The following is a 21,365-nucleotide window of genomic DNA, read 5'->3' as shown; positions in this document are numbered from 1 at the left end:
GAGAAGACGGTTCATGCCTTAGACTGCGCGGCCACTTTGATCGGCCTGAACGGTAACGGAAGATGAAATGAAAACATGAGGAAAAGATTGTATAGAGATGATAAACCACGGAACAATCTTGTGTATAGACAAATTAGTTAAAACAACACAATAAAATACAAGCTCAATAAACATTCCAAAATATTTATATTGTGCTCTTCTAAAGGACGACGTCATACGCTTTTGCATTTTGTTATCCACTTTTCGGAGGAATCTGTTGTTTCCATGTTTAGAGTGGATAGAGGCACTGTGTTACTCCGAAATGTTAATAATCGCCATTAGATTGCAAGATTTCATAATTAGCAGATCAAAATTTAAATTTTTACCACCGCGAAGAACTAAAGTATCACGTTTTGCAAACACTATCTCAGTTACGTGTATATAATCACATCAGTGGGAAAAGACATCAGACGCAGTTATATCATTTCAGGACTTATTTATTAACGCTCTACCAGCTACATATTTTCACGTGTAAGGGTGACCATTAGACGGGGATTCGATTTGTGAATAGATTTATTGACCACTCACAGGTCGCAGCTACAAATAACTATAACACTATCGCTGATTTACACACTACAAATCACCCTACACACTCTTCTCAGTCTGTTTGCATTAGTCTTTACATGGTAACACCTCTAAACAACGGCTACTCCTATGCAATATTTTCACTAAACATTTCCTGGTAAAGAAACTTGGCAATGGAGATTCTTCAGTTTCCGTTGTCCGCTGGTTATCCCTCAGCCTGCCTTGGATCCTCGTTATATAGCCTCGGGTCGGTCCCAACAGAAAGCACCGTTTCGTACAAGTCATCTATTGCTATAGAGGTATAGAGAGGTGTTTACCTCGCCGTTGCATAGAAATGGCAGTTCTATTGCTGCTTACATATTCATTACCACGGGAACCTGTTTAGCGAGACGTTATCTAGCAACGAACGTCTACTCTGGCTCCGCTATTTCGGCTATCAGGCGTCATGTCACTATATCATACAATAACAGAATAATTATACAATAATAATTGGGGATATTTTAAGGCAGGGGGAATGATATATGCTAGACATTATCCCAGCATCTGTTTCAAGAAACTGAGGAAAACCAAGCACTGTTAGAATATTCGGTCTCTGGACCGAGATCGAATCATAGATCTCCTCATTGTAAGGCAGGAATTCTTGTCACCTTTGAATTCAGTAGGATATTGTTATGAATGGTGCTTACAATTTTATTGCGCCAGAATGGAAAATAATACCCGGGTTTAACAATCACCGCAGCTTCACGCTGACTTTTCTCTTAATTATGAACATAATTAGCTAAACTGAAACCAGGGAAAGAAGTCCCACGGAAGGTGGGGGAAAAGTAATCCAGGTTTCCCTCTCCCTGTTCTATTCCCTTTCAGCTCTGCCGGCCTTTGACACACAGCCAAGAGAACTTGTCGCTAGCGGCGGTTATCACCAGGGCCCGGATTTTGATGACATGTCATCTTTTTTTCCCTTGTATCCTATGCGATGCTCTTAAATATATAAATCTCGGATATGAGCTGCTGGTTACAGAAATGTAAATTTTATATGTATGTTTTGTCATTTTTTGACATTTTTAGGTTTAAGGTAATTTTTTGGTAAATTTTTGGACTTTTAAGGGTATTCCTTGTCATTTTTGGCCATTTTAGGGAATTTTTCTTCATATGTTTTCAGAAATGCGATTAATATGGAAGCGAAGCGTTCTTTCTTTTCTCTTTTAGGTCATTTTTCTGGATTTTTCGGGTCATTTTATAGGTCATTTTTTTAAATATTTTCAGGTCGTCAAAATCCGGACCCTGGTTATCACGTAGTTATTACTGCAGACATTCCCGTGAACACAGACTTGAGACGAATGTAGGGGAATATAGGGAAGAGCACTGGAAGGAGAAAAGTAACGGGTTAAAGGTAAAAACATGAAAGTAAAACTATCTCTGTAACAGGCCGTGGAGGCCCATAGGGTTGTGAGACTTCGAGGCTGCCAACATTTTCTAGACAATTGGCTAACAGATGACGGTTAGGTTGTAAGCCTTACGCTCTGGCCGCCCTTTACCCCCCAAGAATATTCTTGGTACTCATTTCTGTTAGAGGCGGAGTCGACCCCAGTGCCATAGTGAGGCTAGAAGATTAGGTCAATTGAAAGAAATCCACCTCATCTGGACTCGATGCCGCGACCTTCCGGCTTGTAGCATAGTGCCTCAACCATCTACGCTACCGCGTGCCCCCAAGCGTAACGGGTAGAGAGGGATATATGACGGATTCTCGAGACTTATGTCCACAAGGAACAACTATCCATTATCATTATTCTTTTCCGCGATACAGAATGTGCCGGAGAGACGGACGGAGACTGTGAATTTTATACATATGAACTCCGTGATTTTAGTCCGTAAACGAACTATACCGACCGAGCGACCGCCGCTTGTCGGCGAAGTTTAGTGCCAAGTTTTGCGGATAGAGGGTGTCGCGTGGTCAGCGCAATGAATCACCACTGCCGTTAATTTCGGATAGGGGATTTAGTGGACCCCATACCCTTTCTCACCCTGTTAAGAACAGAAAATCTCTTACTCCTGCCGCGAATGGGATCTCTACTCCTAGACTGCCTTGACTGCAAACCGTCACTGTTCAGAAAGAGCTACCCCGGTTACATACGCGGTCATAAAGAGGTGATAAATGTAACCTCAGTGCAGCGCTTGTTTCCGATGATGGGCTGAACACAAAGACAGCAGACTTCAATGGCTGTCTACGATCATACATCATCATAACAAAACTTTAAAGACAGAGTGTCTGGCATATGCTTTGGAGGTACCCGACTATCTCAAATTGATCACTGACTTTCCTCAGGCCCTCCAGAAGAATGCCTTCAGTAAGTCATCTACATTTAGAATTATTTCTCTTTCCCTTACACTCACCGTATATACGAGAGAGAGAGAAGAGAGTTAAATAGGTTAAAATGAAAGTGAAACAGCTGTAATGGATGTAATAGGTTTTCTAAGTGTATCACTAGGTAGCAGCACAGACCAAATTCATGACAGTTGAAGTAGTAGAAGAGCATGCCCATATTCAGAGGCTGGTTTCAGTTGTCAAAATGGCGACCGCCCTTGAGGTGTGTACTACGGAAGAGCAGGGTTCTGTTGTGGGTTTTCTCTTCGCAAAAGGACTAAATATAAAGGATATTCATAAAAAAATTTGTTTACGGTGCGGAGTGTTCGTCGCGTAAACTTTTCACATCTGAGTGGCAGATGTTTCTCTGATGACGAAGTGGTTGAAATGCAGTTGCGAAAGTGGCTGAGACAACAGTTAAAGACTTCTATGCTGTGGGTTTCGACGTACTGCTAAAGCGATAGGACAAGTATATCAGTGTTGGTGGAGGATGTGTCGAAAAATAAATATTTCTTTCAGGTTCGAATTGATTTACGTTTTATACCCATTTGTGACCTATTTACTGACTCCCCCTCGTAATTATCAGCCTTTCTCAGTCTGTGCTAAATAGCTTTATATTTGGTGCAGCGTTGTTAAACTGTATTATGAAAAATCTTATAATCCTGTTATTTTTAAAAACTAACACAGCGTTTGCCGGTCACGGTAGCCGAGCGGTCTAAGGCATGCAGTGTCCTCGCTCGTTCGGAAGCCGGGATCGTGGGTTCGATTCCCACTCAGGGTATGGATGTTTAGTATTTGTTTGAGTTCGTTTTTCTGTTTGTGTACAGGTAGAGTCCTTGCGTTGAGCTAATCACCCTCCCAAAGAGTCCTACCGAATGGCTAAGATCTAGTAAACTGAAGTGAAAGGGAGAGTTTCATGGAGGTAGGCCAAGGCCAAAATTGGGGCTGTAGCGCCAAAGAAACATAATGTTTATTGTAATGATGAAGGAGCAGGAAGGGGGAAACTGAGACACTGTCCTCTAGTTAAAGGCATCATCCCGAAAATTGCCCCGAGAAACTGAGGAAAACCACGAACACTCTTTGTCATAGCTGCCGAGTGCCAAGTCAGGTAACCCTCAAATGTGAGAGTGTCCCAGTCGTGCAGTAATTAAAATATTGTGGAAAAACATGAAAACGCTTAATCACTTCTGCCGAGGGATACGTTAGCCCCCCCCCCCTCCGCTTAAATATGACTCATCACTTTGCTTCTCTCCCGGTGCCTTCAGTAACCAACCTCCATACTTCGTGATGGTCCAGTTTCGGTTGCACAGGGTCCGTATGGGTGCCAAAGCGGGGGGGGGGACAGTCTGCGTGCGTACGGGTAATGAAACAAGAAGGTTCCGGCACTCGATCAAAGTTGGGGGGAGGGGACAAGCGGCAGCGGGCACGCGACACTGCGGTATACCGACAATATTACAAAAATTTTCAGTTTACAGAACTGGTTGATATTAGTTGGGATCCACAGGCTCAGCCTAAGTTGCTACATAATGTTTAGAAGTCCATTAAAAGAACTGGCGAAACAGTCATGAAAGCATTCCAGATCTAATGCCTCACTCTTTGTTAATAGGATTTAGCTAAGGTTGTTGGAGGTGAATAAATCGAGGAAGATTAGCAGAACATGCAGCATGCATGTATAACTAAGAAAGCTGTACAAAATTTCGCATTAAGAAGGTGAAGAGAGAACACGGGAGAGAAGAGAAAATAAACAAAGAAATTCTTGGGTGAGCTAATCGACTACTTTCCTTTGATACGACACGTACCGCATAGAAAACGTCTCCAATAATTCTTCGTTGCCGCGGGAACATCTTTATCAATTTATTACCTAGCAGTGAGAGGGAGATACACAGGCAGACCTACAGAAGAAGGCTTCCGACAATTCTTCTATTGTTGCGTGTATTCGTTGCTGCGGAAATGTGTTTACCGAGCCGTTGCCTAGCCTGGCCTACAGTAAAATATTAGTAAAAAATGTAATTTATTCCTATGATTTAACTTGTCTCATTTTGGTCCGTCACACTATTAATTACAGAGTAGATAATGAAAAGTTCAGTCCAGTGTGACATACGAGTTTACAACACTTCAGTCCTCATTCACCTTACATGTTTCGATTCAAAAGAATCATCCTCAGAGGCGCACCACTACGATAAGGAAACACTGTCACATAAGATATTTCAACAATATGCACCTTAGATATGACTAATGTTCTCCATATAAATTTTGTTATCATGGTTGATTTTGATGTTTGTCTTAGGCACTCAAATTGGCGCTTCTTGAAGTGTAGATTTACTTATGATGAGCTTCTTTTNAAAGAAGTTCATCATAAGTAAATCTACACTTCAAGAAGCGCCAATTTGAGTGCCTAAGACAAACATCAAAACCAACCATGATAACAAAATTTATATAGAGAACATTAGTCATATCTAAGGTGCATATTGTTAAAATATCCTATGTGACAGTGTTTCCTGATCGTAGCGGTGCGCCTCTGAGGATGATTCTTTTGAATCGAAACATGTAAGGTGAATGAGGACTAAGTGTTGTAAACTCGTATGTCACACTGGACTGAACTTTTCATTATCCACTCTGTTATTCCTATGCTTACCTAATTAAGCACTACGCCAAGAATACGTATTTGGAAATGGATGTATAGATCCACATTTTCTTTAGCTCGGTAATAGTTGGAGGTTAGTACTTAGCTTCACGTCCCTGCCACTTTACCCCCTGTAAGGAGCCCCCTCGCATACATTGGATAGGAGATTGGGTGGGTCCCAGAACCGGTGTGGGCGACTTTGAGAAAATTCTTGACACTACCGCGACTCAAACTCCGACCCCTCGGTCGTCCAGCCCGTAGGCAGTCGCTATCCTGGCTCAGGATGATTCAGAAAAGAGGGTATTGCACTTTTAATGTTTGTGAGCATGTGCTCCCATGACACACATTCGAGAAGTTTATTAATTTTAAATGATGGAAACGACCAGGAATGGTGTGACCTAGATCTGGCTCTATCATGTTACTTCGAGGCGTATTTATATCAGACTATTCTGCAGTAGAGACATGGACTGTTTTCATAAACTACGTACTCACGCTAACATATGAGCCAATCAGATTTCTGCGCGTGTGCACAAATTCTTACAGCAAGACTGGAATTCTGGCAAGTTTCATATTTCATACTAACTCATTCATCATACAACAGGAAATAAAATGTGGTTATGATTTTTTGTTTTTCTGTTATAATTGTTACGTGTGGTATTTACAGTAGGATGTTAGGTTTGAGGCTTTCACGGCGCTGACTATGAAGAATGCCGTCTCCTGGGTTGTGGCGCTGTGTAGATCTTGTGTGAATTGACGTTTCTCTGATAGACCTACACGGCGCCACAACCCAGAAGACGGCATTCTTTTTAGTAGGATGGTCTGTGAAGATGAGTTGAAAGAACGTAGAAGGAAACGGTCGTGGCCTATTTGAAGGTTCTATCCTGATATTTATCTGGAAAGATCTGTAAAACCAAGCACTTATCAGGATAGATATATTTCAAATTTGATGAATTGGGTTATAATGAATATTAGGGTTAATTTCACCGACCACAGAACAGGTTTTTATTATTGTCACTATACATGTTTCGACCTCAAGAGGTCATCCTCAGGTGTACGAACACAGTTGCATAATCACACGCAATCACATTCGTTTTCCACTTATTTCGATCCTGTATCCTGTTCAGGCCTACGCTCAATAATATATGTCAAGTTCTTCTTATAAAATACAAGTAAAAATGCTATTCAAATGTTAAAAATTAAAATTTAAAAATTAAAAAAATTAAAAAAAAAATCTACCTTTTTTTTCGCGAGTCCAAGTTCAATTTCGATCACTGGTTATACTTTCACATTCACTTGTTTCTCTGTGTATAGTTCACTTGAACTAGTTATATTATTACCACTGGTTAAAAAGTTCATAAATTAAAGTTCAACTTATCATATTGGCTGCACTTTCACTTTTGAAGGTCTCGCTGCTCCTCCGCGTCCTCTGATGCTGGATCTGTTACATTCCTTGTCATGATGGCTACTGATATAATATAATATAATAATATAATGAACTGATGAGATAAAAAATCGCGTTTCATCGTTAACTTTAGGCGTAGAAACGTCAGTACGAAATTCAAGAGGCATCAGTCGAGTTATGGTGAGGATAATTATGTAGACAGGCATAGAAACTGATAGAGCAGAAGTTCACAAACATCCCCAATACCCCTGCCCTACCCTAATTAACAAACTAATTAACTTCATGGAGCTGAGTCCTTCTTGAGAAACCCTCCAGTTGTGAAGCTACTCAAGAAATTGCCAAAATATTATGGAACCCGAGGGTTCATTACCGTGTTCACAAGAGCCCTCCCCTTGTCTGTAACCTGAGCCATATCAATCCAATCCATCCCATCCCATCCTGTCTCTCTAAGATCCATTTTAATACCATCCACCCACATACGTCTTCGTCTTCCCAGTGGTCTCTTTCCTTCTGGGTTTCCTACCAGTATCCTATATGCATTCCTCTTCTTCCCATTCGTGCTACATTCCCTGCTCACCTCATCTTCCTTGACTTGGTCATTCTGATTATACTTGGAGAAGAGTACAAGTTATGAAGTTTCTCATTATGCAGTTTTCTTCGACCTCCCGTCACTTCATCTCTCTTCGGTCCAAATATTCTCCTCAGCATCCTGTTCTCAAACAACCTCAGTCTATGTTCCTCCCGTCAGAGACCAAGTTTCATACCCATACAGAACCACGGGTAAAATTATAGCTTTTTGTATTCTAATTTTTATATTTTCATAGAGCAGACGAGAAGACAAAATGTTCTGGACTGAATTGTAGAAAGCAACCTACCCTATGAAAACCATTCTTCGAAATAGCGGGTTGGGCAACCCACTAAGGAAGATAATAACATTAAAATAAGGTACCAAATTAGTAACTACTTCACTGTTATAAATTCTTACTGCAATGGACGGGCTTCATGAAGTGATAACCAGTTTCCCAGTATCTGGTATAAAGTTACTTCAATTGTAAGTAAACAACGCACACGGAGGGGCTTATCTCAAGCCCCCCCTGCAACACCTTGCCTCTTAGGGCCCCTTATGTAATCCCACCGCCCCCCAGGAGGTGGTAGAGCCCACTTTAGGAACAACTGGTTTAGAGGATAAACATGCAGAAAGACACAGAAATAGAAGCAGTATTCCTGGTTTTAGTTTAGGGGATAAACTTGCGGCCGGCCACAGAAATAGACGCGACGCGTTTTATATTAGTTTAGGGGATGAACGTTCACACGGGCACAGAATGATACGCAACATTTCTGATATTGAACTGCACAATGGGAAACTTCATGACTTGTACGCTTTGCCAAGTATAATTAAAATGATAGATTCGAGGAGGATGAGATGGGTGTGGCACGTAGCACGAATGAGGAAGAAGAGGAATGAATGTAGGATCTTGATGGGAAATACGTAAGGAAATAGACCACTAGGAAGATTAAGGTGTAGAGGATGGATAATATTAAAATGAATCTAAGAGATATACGGTGGGGTGATATGGACTGGATTTATCTGACTCAGGATAGGGACCAGAGGAGTGCTCTTGTGAACACTGCAATGAAATTTGGGGTTCCATAAAATGTTGGGAAATTTTTGAGTAGCTGTACAACTGGCGGCTTTTCAAGAAAGGCTCAGCTCCATGGAGTTTCTTATATTGCTTTAGGGAATAAATATGAAAACGGATATAGCAACAAAAGCGACGTTTCCAATGTTAGTTTAGGGGATAAACGTGCAGACGGACATTAAAATAGACACTAATTTTCGATACTGATGTACTGTTGCATCCGATGCAAAGGACGTAAACCTATAGAAATACAAATCTCGTCAGAAGAACAAATTGTATTCATTTGGATGTTTCCAGCCGTTGAATTGTTACTGCCATCTCGTATCACATTTCCCTGCTTCCTGCCTGCTGAGAAGATAATCGATTAGCAAAATAGGCCTATGAACATGACCTATCGGCTTTAAATGGGAAAGAAGGATGTACCCATTATCACTGACGCGGGGAAATAGTTGTTTCAAACCTGGAGAAATTTTATTACTGCTCTTTCCGGGTCCACTTGGAATCCCTGGGAACATAGTGCACATGCATGACATAACACTGAAAGATTACTCATGAAGTAACCAATGAATTAACACAGCACCTCTATCGGATAGATAATTCCCGAGATGAGGAAGTAGTCTCTCACGTGATAACGCCTCGCCTGTGTAGCATTTTACTGCTGACTGCCGTAAAATGCCAGGTAGGCGAGACGTTATCACGTGATAGACCATTTCCTCATCTCGGATATGATGTTATCGATACAGCTGCTAGGTTAATTCTTTACGTATTCGTAAGCACACTACATTCGTGTTGCCAACAAGTGGCAATAGTCAGTTCGCATGCAAATTGAAAAGTGACATAGACACAAGAATCGTGGGGAAAGGGAAATAAGACACGTCATGAAAGCATGTTATCGTGGTTCAGACCCCGACGTCCAAGAGATCAAAAGCGAGCGCGATTTTAGATGACTCGACATTGGGATCGAAAGGAGCTCGAAATTTTATAATATAATTCTCTTGTCTAGAAAATATTTTTCGATTGACTGACTGTGTCTCCACCATCCAAGGAGTTTATTATTATTATTAATTATTATTATTATTAGAGGGGTGGGTTTCTCCATGCACTTAGACCAGTTATTGGTCCATTGTGCGTCCCCCTTTAATTTCTACTGTCGCCATACCCTACCGGTACTGGTGCGTGCTATCAGCCCCGTTCAGCCAACGAGGTCGGCCTTCGGTACCTGATATTTCCCCCATCTACCAGAGGCATTGGAAACTACATGGGCTAGAAACTTGTTGCCTAATTTTGCTCAGAGATCTCCTGGAGACATGAGGATCTTTTACGCGCCGTAAATCTACGACACGGGACCCACGGCTTAAAGTCCCTCCCGGAGGACTTGTTCCCTGACTTTTTCCGCCCTTAAAAATTTAACGACCTCCGCCGGGTTTGAACCCGCGTACCTTGAGTCATGAGGTGGGAACGTTACCCCTAGACTACGGAGGCCGCTATCCAAGGAGTTTAACTACTTGCCTGAACTCGAAAAATGAGGATGCCAAAATTAAAACCAACCTCTAGCGTGTAGAAGGAAAAGTAGACCTGTTTCATATTAATTTTCTTCTGCGCTGTTATATTTTTCCCCAGCCTGCAGAAATATACAGAAGTGTCAGCACGTCTCGATCCGTACTCCAGAATGAAAGTTTATGAGTGTCTTAAGATGAGAATATCATAAAATTTGGTATTCGCTTTTGTTCGTGATACTTTTTTATGATATGTTTCCGAATCTCACACGAAAGTTTCATGTCTGACATAAGGACAAAGAAGCATCGCCTTCCACTCTGACATGTAATTCTTGTGAGCAACATGTCTTACATAACTGACTATGGAACTCTTATACAGAAGACATTCTAGGCCATTGTTTGTTATCAATGTTTCCCAAGCATACTCTATTTATTAGAGAGAGGGTTTTTGTAAATATGGATCGGAAATTATGAAAGTAATATTTTCTGGTAATAGGATATTTTGTAACAATGCTAAGAAGATGCTGGTTTGAAATTGTTATGAATGTTCATGCCTCAGCTAACGATAGAAGTGACAATGCTGTCATGCATATGAGTGAATATAGCCGGTGTTCGCACTGATGATAGGCGTTGCTGGACTCTTTGGTACAGATCGTCACTACATTTTACAATTCACTATTACACACACACACACACACACACACATAGCGCCTACAGTCAGGTATTCACTAGCCGTTGCTCAGTAGCGGCTCCAACGGCGGACGTTCCCCTTCCTCTGGGTTCCCGAACTGTCCCCCGGCCCCAGCTACTAGCTTCTAACAGCAACAGCTCACAATGGCTGAACCTCCGCAGTTCTCTAACTCAGTCACTCACCAACCAAGTAATTTAACTCAGCTGAATCAACTGACTCTCACTAACTGTCCTGTTTATAACATCTCGGCAAAGACTGCACAGAAAATACCGCTCCATTACTAATGTGCAATTGTCGCGAAAACATGCTTCTTTGCAGAGCCGTTACTCAGCAGCGGCTGTTGTACATTTGTTTATTCCGTGGTCGTTGCTTAGCAACGGGTCTACGTACCACAATATGAAAAAAACGTATCAGGAAATGGAGCGTTTATTCGATCCATTATTTAAGCACCGTATGGAGATTTTGTTAGGAGACTTCAATGCACGTCTAAAGAGGGATACACAATGACAGCAGTTTTATTAGTATGAATACATTATACATAGCTTCATGGTGGTCAACAAGTCCGGAACATGTTGCTAAGTATTATAAAGGTAATTCCTGTACTTAATTAATTAAGCGCAACGCCATCAAGATGTATGGAGGAGTGGAGGTATGTCTCCACCATTATGTACCTCGGCACTAGATGGAGGTGAGTGGTCAGCTTCAAGCCCCTGCCCCTTGGCCTCGTGGAAAGGTCGCCGGTGTCCATTGGAGAGGAGGTTGGGTGGGACCCAGAGCCGGTGTGGACGCTATGGAGAAAAGAAGAATCTTGCCTCTGCCGGGAATCAAACCCCGGCTGCCCAGTCGGTAGCCTGTCTGTATACCGACTGAGGTATCTCGGCTCCTCTCTTGGTATAGGTGGTCTCGTAAATGCAGCTTTTTTATTATTGCTAGTGGGGTGGGAGTAAGTCCCTTGTACTGCGGCAACTTCTGGCCTATTGCACCAGCCCCAGATGATAGGTGAGGGCGATTGTGGAGCAATTGGTGGAATGAAGATTGGCATGGTAAACCGAAGTACTCGGAGAAAACCTGACCCAGCGCCACTTTGTCCACCACATCTCCCACTTGACCAGACAAGGGATCGAACACGGGCGGCCGCAGTGGGAAGCCAGCGACTAACCGCTTGAGCTATAGCGCGACCCTAAATGCAGCTTACTGGTGGCGGTGTCAATTCACTTTCTCGCCAGAATTAAAACAACTTCCTATTATGTATTAACGGCATATAACAGTTAATTTAAATTTCTATAAAATTAAATTTCGTTAGTAGAAAGGTTTTCCGCGAGATTAACGGCAGCAGTAATACAAGTAAGTATAAAGGTAATTTTTCCCTGTGCTTAGCTAACTAAGCTCTATGCCATGAAGACGTATGGAGGAATCGAAGTATAACTCCATCATTCTTAACCTCGGCACTAGTTGGAGGTGAGTGGCCAGCTTCACGTCTCGGCCGCTTTATCCCCGGGGAAATAGTCCCCTTTATCCATTGAATAGAAGGCTGACTGGGCCTCAGAACCGAAGCAGATAACGTGGAGAAGAGAAAAATCTTACCTTTACCAGGACTCGAACTCCGACCCCTCTGTCGTCCAGCCCGTACCTACTCACATCCCGGCTCGCAGTCACAAGTCTAGAAGATTTCAATATTTTTATTGCCACATGTTTATTATATTTACATATATGTCATCTTTATCTATAGGGGCACGCGTTAGCGTAGTTTGTTGAGGCATTATGTTACAAGCGGGAAGGTCTCGAGTTCTAGTCCAGATTAGGTAGGTGTTTATTTAGATTTACCTGATTCTTCAAGCCGCATTATGGCCGTTGGGTCAACTCATCCTCTAACAGAAATGAGTACCAGGAATCATCCTGGGGGTAAACAGCGGCCGGCGCGTAAGGTTGACAAACCCATCGCCATCTGTGAGCCGATTTTCTAGAGAGAATGTGGGAACCTCGACGCCTCACAACAGTAGAGGCCTTCACGGCCTGTTACAGGGATAGCTTTACCTTTATCTTTATATGTCATATTTACACCTACGTGCGGTAATAAGTGGAACAAAATGAAAATCACATTTCCTTTGTGTTTTCATGTGCTGCTCGTGGTAGAGATGGAATTAGTGCCCGAAGGGAAGAACTTCAGATTAGCTCAAGAAAACGAACTTCCAGAAATATTGGACTTCCTCTCGGAACACTTGCCTGACTCGCTCAAGGTAAGTGGCTAAGTGCGTTTGTCCACAAGTTTTTAGTTGTGAGAGTTTCTTGGGTTTCCGAAAGAACGGGGCTCCTTCTTTGGAACTTATTCAATTACGGACATCAATACTGCAGACACTAATTGACACACTGTCGTGGAGTTCGGTATGAGCGACAAGTCACTGACATCACTTCAGCTTTATACTTTACAATGCCTGCCTTCAGTAGCAGAGTGTCACTAAGTTACGCCCGCAGTGCGACCGTTCAATGTGGGAACAATAAGAGGGGAATTCAGTTTATAAATATTTATATAGTGACATCTGTGGAAAATACATTATTTTCAGTGAATAGCTCCAGGTTAGGGGTTGGATACAAGCCTGACAACCTTGCTCTGTAAAAATTTGTCGCGAAATCCGAAGTAGTGAAGCCCGGAAATTCTGGCTGAATCTTCTATGGAAGGCTATGGCTGAAAAAGGGCTGTTTTATTAATGATAATGATGATAAACTAATAAAATAATGACCGTAAAACATATTCATGTGCGCTGATGTAACTAATGGATCGTCATAACTTTATGTGGGCCTGTGATATGTTACAAACATGCTACAAGCCGGAAGGTCGCGGGTTCAAGTCCCGATGAGGTCATTGGATTTTTTCAATTGACCTAATCCTTCCAGCAGCAGTATGGCCCTGGGGTTCACTCAGCCTCTAACAGAAATGAGTACCAGGAATTTATTAAATAATTTTCCTGGGGAGTAAAGCACGGCCGGCGCGTAAGGCTCACAACCTTACCGCCATCTTTGAGCGGATTTTCTAGATAATGTGGGACCCTCAACGTCTCACAACCCTATGGGCCTTCACGGCCTGGTACAGGGATAGCTTTACTTTCTTTTTTTATTAATAGTACTGACAGTAAAAGGTAAATTAAAGTTGCCCCGTTCTTAATTCACTGCCCATCACGTCATGAAGACGTAAGGGAGAGTAAGTACAGCTTGAAGAGTTCTTAATTCCGGTTGGAGATTAGAGGTCAACTTCACCGCCCGACCAGCGGCAATATAATATAAAATGTTTATTATGATGTGTTATGGACATCTACTAATAGTCCTGATATCAGATTCCGTTTCGTGGATAATTTAACTACGCTTCAGTAACGAAAGTACACAGCGTCGGTTCTGGTGGTAATAAAATTTACAAAATTTTAAAAGAACATGTTATGAACATGCTCAGACGCTACTGGTGGCACTAAACTTACAAACCTGATCCTCTTGAACTACGCCAACTATGAAAGGTTTTTAGCGCTTCTTAATAAATTAAATATTTATTACTGGATAGTAATGCTTTATTATATAAGTAACGCACACAAAAGGGCAGAATATTTATTGATAAACTGATAATCTCTCATTCAGCAAATCCCACGTCCTTTATGGAACCCGAATATTCATTAACGCGTCAACGAGAGTCTGTCAGCAGGGCCCGAATTTAGGAGTTATCGGGTTTTAATCTCGGCCCTGAAGTTCTTAATGATTTTCTCAGGTCCTCCAGATAACCTTCGGGATTTTGCTTTAGAACAGGAAATATGATGTTCATTTTCGAATTACAATTCTCAATCATTGTACTGTTCAAGGCTATATGACCTATGTACCTAAAAAGCGTCATTAAATAACACACCAACCAGTTAACTCAAGATAAACGTCGCTTACATTGTTTTATACATGTAAAGAAAACGCTGCAGTGACTCCTAGAAGCTATTCTGGTTTAAATTAACATTTCTCTGTCGCCGTGTTCTGGGGACCAGTGTCGCATTTGACACGACAGTTCCCCCTCCCCCTTTTTACCCAGTACTTATTACTGTTTGTTTTCTAGAGTTCGTGGATGTTATTGTAGGGCCATGCGGGAAAACAGTTTGCGGTTATGTTGCCTCTGCAGTTTTCTACTGATGCTGGTTACGATATATTTATTGTCGCAATGCTAGGATAGTTCAGGATAAGATGCAAGAATTTCGTATTTCATTCGTGTCTGATTCTCATCTCTTTGTATCTGGTCTCATGCTTCTGCTAACAGTTTTCTTTTTATGGTCTTCAAAACTAGGAGCCCCACAAATTTTACGAGTAGATTAATATTGTCAGAACATTGAAATATAGGAGGCCATGATTTGCTGTGATAGATGAGACGAACAGTGAATAGAAAATTTTTGTGAGGAAACATTTTTCAAGGCCGAGAGAGACTGTATCTTGATGTGTCTTATGAGGATAGGTTTCGAGGTTATATATAGTCCAGATTGTATCCAATGGAGAAATTTGGCATGAACGATATTGGATCTTCAGGATTTGCTACCATAGCGTCAATTCTGCACATTTAGAGCGTAAAACTAGAGCACTGTGTCGAGGTTACGTCGCTTTGCCGTCGGTATGATCTTGTTCCTGAACCAGGCGGACATTTTAAACCTTTGCATAACACGCTTCTCTGTTAGGGGTATATAACCCTCATTTTAGGTCTTGTGTTAATTCCAAACATGTCATTTAAAAACCCTTAAACCTTTTGAATTGGACCAGCTTTAACGGGATTTCTGTTTTACTCATAATCACATTTTCTCAGACTCCTTATGTGCATGTTTCAACACCTCTGAAGTTACCACAGCTGACCCCATGAATTTAATACAACCACTTTTATGACTAAGTTCACTGAGAATATATATTTTGGAACTAAAAGACTAATATAACCGACAAGCTAACAAATCAGTTGATCTGTGAATTAGTTAACAAAAAATACATTTTTATTGACCTACATTTAAATCGCAGTCAGAAATTAAATTGTACACGTAACACATTTTGTGAGCGACTTCCTGTTCTCCAATAATAACATGATTTTCACATGCCCGTTATCAAACATGGAACATGTGCCCAACATTTGAGCACGTAATATTTTTCCAAGATGAAGAGAGATAAGTAACTGGTAGAGTTTTAGTGTACTAGCGGTTAGTCTGTTTAATGATTCGTGACTGATGATAAAAATAATCCGAAAATCATAGCGATATTTTCAGCTTGTTGAGTACACGTAATAATTTACTCACCTTGTCTTCTTTACTAGCCGAGTCTACCGCACCGGACATCATGTTATGTATATTGAAGCATGCAGCAATCAGCTGACTGTATTCGTGATGGAACAGATTACACTGCGGGGTTGAAAGAAATAGAGGTCACTTCTGCTGCAATGCGCCCTGTGGCGGTGACGGGAAACACGTGTGAGCCACGGATGACTGACACAACACAGATTTATTCCTTTTAATGTTAACATAATTAAATCAGTAAGGACTAATGGGGGAAATAAGAACTGTCTTTAAATATTTGTCTGCAAAATCTTATGAGAAATGACTGTCTAGAAACTTAACCGGACGCATGGGGAAAACAAGACAACTCTACCGCTGTTTGCAATTTCTGAGCTGTAGCCTCCGGACAATATTATAGCCTCAACATCAGACACTGGCAGTGTATTAGACGAATTAAATACAATGCAAAAAATTGACGTTATCATAAGCACCTGCGATGTGACGCCGTGTAGTCTGGTATAAGTGTATGGACTCTTTGAGAAATGTACTTCTTCCATCTTCAAGACTGAAGACTAAGAGGAGCATGGTCCCTATTGGTTCGTTCGTAGATCCGACCCTGTTCACATCTGTATCGCGTCCTTCCAAACTTGTCTTAACCTGCGCGCTTGGGTTAGTCTTCGACCCTGAAGATGTAAGCAGTAAGTTCCTCTGAAACGTCGGTGTACTTCTATAAGGCTACATGGCAACACATTCTAAGAGAGTGTAGCCTCCACAGTGTAAAGACACCCACAAATATCCGCGATATAAAGCACAGTTAGTGGCAGGGAAGTCAATAGGACATAGAATATTAAATACCTTACTTTCATTTTCAGTTCCACCAGACGCTGAAGACTTATCTCAATGATCGTGTGTGGCAATTCTACTTCTACGTGAGCAAGAGCTGGCCCGAGACTCGTGTGTGTATGCACTTCCCTGGAATGACGAGTTCGGTAAGCCCAATGTTCACGTAATTGAATACTTCCCGAAGACGAAAAATACAACGGGAGTATAATTACGTTAAACATCCCAAACAGCGGTGAGCTGAACTGAGACCAGATTGTACTGCAGTCGCATATTTTGTATTTATTCAGTCATTTTAGGAAGATCATAACTGCGAAGTTCTTAAAGAATTTTACTAGTTAACTAAAAGCTGGATGACCTGGGTTCGACTCCCAGCGAGTGTAAGAATATTTCCTTCCGCCATCACGTTACGATCGATTCTGGGAGCAAATGATGTGCCCACCCCAGCCAAAGTCTGGAATATTCCTTTATTATGAATTATTTTGCTATCTTCCAGAACCTTTCTAAATCATTATGCACAATTAAAATAAGTAAACGTATCCAACGTTAGTATACAAGTTTCTACCGAAAGACTGGTTTCAAACCTCGGCCCTCAGACAGTTTATCGTGTTCGAGGATTTTCTCAGTCCCTTCCTTTCACATCCTCTCTGTTCACTATTCACAATTAAACCTGCTCTTCGATGCTACATAGGTTAACAAGATGGCTTGAGCAGTAATGCGTCTGATTTATATTCGGAAGGAGACCGTTTCGTATCTTGTTCGGGACATCAACTATACTGAATGAGATTTTTCATTTTTTTCCATAGTCCTTCCAGGCAGACTAAAGGGATAGTACCTTAAACTGGCCATGCAGGCTTCCTTTCACGTCCTTGTCAATTCACTGTTTTCTTTCATCCAATTATTTCGAGCTATGTAATCTGGATTATTTGTGCTGTAGTGGAATAAACCAGAAATAAGTATGTTCAGTATATCGGGTTCCTACCCGAACTAAATCGCAGGCCTCTTTCCTGTCTTCTGAATGAAGTACATAGGGAGGTCTGTCTTTCCGTTCGTATGTTATATTTCATCTCTGGATGACACGATCGGATTATATCAGGGGTCAAATGTGTGTGGGGATTTGATGTTCATTTGTATCGGTCAATTATAAGCCATACTTCAAATAAAATTCAAATCAAACGTCAATAATCTAAAAGCTGGTTAATAACACACACAAAAAAGAATCACGCTCGTAATTATGTTATAAACATTAATATCTATAGCGTTTAGATTTTATTTGAAACCTTTTCAATATAACGAATATTTAACATATCAAGGAAAATAAAGTAGGAAAAATCGCAAGGAAATATAACTTCAGGCTTTATCTCTGTGAAAAGTTTACTAGTGAAACCTGAACTGAGTTCCTTTATTAATTTCGTTTATAGTCCGTTTGGGTGTTAAATACACTAATTATTGACCATTTCAGATGAATTATCGGAGTTTCTGTCTGAATGAGCAGTGGACAATATATTAGTTTCTGTCAGAAATAAAATCAAATTTAAAGTTAAAAGAATGTTAAAAGCTCTTCAAAAATATGTGTATTCTAATCTGAAATAGGTGGGTATTTATACACTTGTTTTAATATAAGTTATGTCTAATGCAAACAATTTGATCAATAGTTGAGCCATTACTATTGAATCCTCATTCAAGCTTGCGAATATTTCCATTTATGTTTCGGCTCATTAAGTCATCATCAGGTACTTATCAAGAAGATCTTTCATCCATGAAGTTACTCATATTTAACATCATTCCATTGCATTCTGATCTCTCTATATAAATCTTAATCAAATCAAACATAGACAAGCACATTTAAGAGCCTACTAGGCGATAATATGGAGAATGTTACAATTTTACGGAATGAAGACTTTAAAATTAACTTCAGGTATTTTGTAGGACCAACTGAATGGAAACCAGGTTATTTCCAAGATCTCTACCTTAACAGAACAGCCCCCCAATAAAAAATATGAATATTTGTGCCCCGAGCAGGATTCTAACCCACGACCCTAGTAAAGGGATGGTATTCTCAAGCCTCAGGAGTCTTGATAGCTCAGTTGGTATAGCGACTACTTGGAAGGTCGGGGTTCAATTCTCGGCAGAGGCAAGTGATTTTTCTCTACTCCATAGCGTCCATGCCGACTGTGGAGCTCAGCCAGCCTGTTCTACAACAGGAACCGGGGAGCCCTTCACCCGGGGGTAAAGCGGCAGGTGATTGAAGCTGATCGCCCACCATTTAGTAACGAGGTCAAGAATAGTGCAGTTATACCTCAACCTCCCATATGTCTTCATGTCGTGTGGCGCTTAATTAATTAAGCACAGGGAGAGCCCTACTTTTACTGTTATCCCCAAGCCCGAGCGTGGAGCGCGGTAACCGATGTCTGACAAGAGAGAAAACATCGTTAGGCGTGATTGAACCTAGCGGAGGTCACGTGCACAAGCAAGCTATCGAACGTTCCTGGCTCCAAGCAGCAAAGTCGTTATTACACATATAATGTCAGGATTTTTGAGGTCTAATTAAGATGCGCGCGCAGCACCACATCTAAACCAGTATTCAATGACACGAAACAGCTGATGTCAGCCCCCCACACGGGTCAGTACCGACCGTACCGACGCCCTCTTCTCAAGCACGACGCCAACAAATTGTGCAGGCGACATGTAGTTAATTCATCTCCATGCATTTTAGACCACGAAACTAATGGAGGTGAATTGGAGGCCACACACTCCAGTCGCTTATAAACTCTGGGGAAGTTCCCGTGGTAACTATTTTATGTGAGGCTTACAGGACTCCTGAAGCGTTCTAGATGAAGAAAACATATCAAAAGTAAGAATAATGTCTCCTGGGATATGATGCCGTATAGTCTGGCAGAACTTTGCTGACGTTTTGGAGAACGTGTCTCCTCAGTCGTAAGGGTCAAAAGGTAGATATAGCAAGCTGCAAAGCTTGGTACAAATTATGAAACTGTTCAGTATTTTCGGCCGATTGATCATCCATTTATTCTTTTTATCCAACCATAAGCAATAGCATAAATATATCCTTCGAAGCAGAGTCTGAATTCTTGGTATCCGTTTAGTAGTTTCATAATCCTGAAAGTTTTTTTTTTTTTATAAAATGTTTTGAGTCTTGGTAAAATTCATTTTTGTCTTTTTTGTGTGTGTGATTTCTTTCCGATAACACTGTTAATATCTAAACTGCAACGCCTTGAAAGCTTCGAAATGTGGTGTTGGAGAAGGATGGAGAAGATCAGTTGGACCGATTATGAGAGAAATGAAGAAGTGTTCTTTAGAGCGAGTGAGCAGAGGAATATCCTACACGAAATAAGAAAACGGAAGTCTAATTTGATTGGTCATGTTTTACGCGGTAACTGCCTTCTAAACGAAGTTATTGAAGGAAAGACAGAGGGGCGGATAGAAGTGACAAGAAGACGAGGAAGAAGACGTAAGGAGATGCTGGATGACCTTGGGGACAGAAGAGGATATTTTCATTTGAAGGAGAAAGCTCTAGATCGCATCAAGTGGAGGAACTGTTTTGGAAGAGACTGTGGACCTGTCGTCTCACAGATTACTGATGAATGAATGAATCTAAACTGCATAGAATCGAATGATAAGGTGATTTATGAATGATAAATTAGGGAGGATTTACAAGAAAGCTGTCGTGTTTGAACCGAGGTACTGTTCCAGCCATTTTTTTTCGCCATTATTTATTGAGGTGTAAACGGAAGTTGCAATTGTTTAAACCGATAATAGAAACAGCTATACAATTTAAAAAAATTAAGTATTCACAAAAGACTCTCTACGTCTCGTGTAAAGTATTAAGTTTTCAAAGATTTGGTATTTTTTAAATCTGACTGCCGCATACGAATTAATAGGAAGGCTAAATAAACATACGGTAGAGGTCAGAACGCCGGTCACGGTAGCCGAGCGGTCTAAGGCGTGTACTGTTTTCGCTCGCTCGGAAGCCGGGACCTTGGGTTCGAATCCCACTCAGGGCATGGATGTTTGTGTGCGTTTTTCTGTGTTTGTGTACAGGTAGAGGCCTTGCGACAAGCTGATCACCCGCCCAAGGAGTCCTACCGTATGTCTAAGATCTAGAAAAACCGAAGTGAACGGAGAGTTTCATGGAGGTAGGCCTAGGTCCACTGGGGCTCTAGTGCCAAGGGGGAGAGCGGAAGAGGTCAGAACATGAATCTCAGAGAGCGCAGGAAACCGCTGCGTACAGTTCTCATACATCTGTTTTGCTTTAACTACTGTTTTGTTACGAAGGCATGTAATTATGGAACCAATTTAACGTACTGCACACGATGCCAAAGTTGTGCTATTTAAAAAGAATGTTTCCTTAGGAATCGATGGAACATCAGCCTATTCTCTTTCCTTACACGGTTTGCATTATTGAAGAGCCGGGCTCCAAGTAGCCCATGTCCAAAGAAGTAAAGGAACACAGCTTAGTCCAAGGTTC

The 21,365-nt window shown here is 41.3% G+C and overlaps 2 protein-coding genes across 3 annotated transcripts in view; one reads left to right on the top strand and one right to left on the bottom strand.

Moving 5' to 3' along the window:
- LOC111868414 (filaggrin) overlaps window positions 1-16,121 on the bottom strand; it is a 113,173-nt gene extending 97,052 nt beyond the window's left edge. Inside the window, exon 1 of the mRNA XM_023859023.2 lies at window positions 16,064-16,121. The gene's annotated coding sequence lies outside the window, so the exon portion shown is untranslated. The remainder of the gene's footprint in view (window positions 1-16,063) is intronic.
- Window positions 1-21,365, top strand: part of LOC111868415 — a 60,246-nt gene that overhangs the window by 19,162 nt on the left and 19,719 nt on the right. The window contains exons 3-4 of one of the 2 annotated variants that reach the window (XM_023859025.2): window positions 12,912-13,015; window positions 16,912-17,028. In XM_023859025.2, the coding sequence (XP_023714793.1) occupies window positions 12,914-13,015; window positions 16,912-17,028 (219 nt within the window). In that variant the 5' untranslated portion in view covers window positions 12,912-12,913. The remainder of the gene's footprint in view (window positions 1-12,911; window positions 13,016-16,911; window positions 17,029-21,365) is intronic. The other variant, XM_033753045.1, reaches the window with a different exon arrangement.

Source organism: Cryptotermes secundus, unplaced genomic scaffold (assembly GCF_002891405.2).
Source record: "Cryptotermes secundus unplaced genomic scaffold, Csec_1.0 scaffold106, whole genome shotgun sequence".
Classification (NCBI taxonomy): Eukaryota; Metazoa; Arthropoda; class Insecta; order Blattodea; family Kalotermitidae; genus Cryptotermes; species Cryptotermes secundus.
This window is presented reverse-complemented; position numbering and strand designations above follow the sequence as displayed.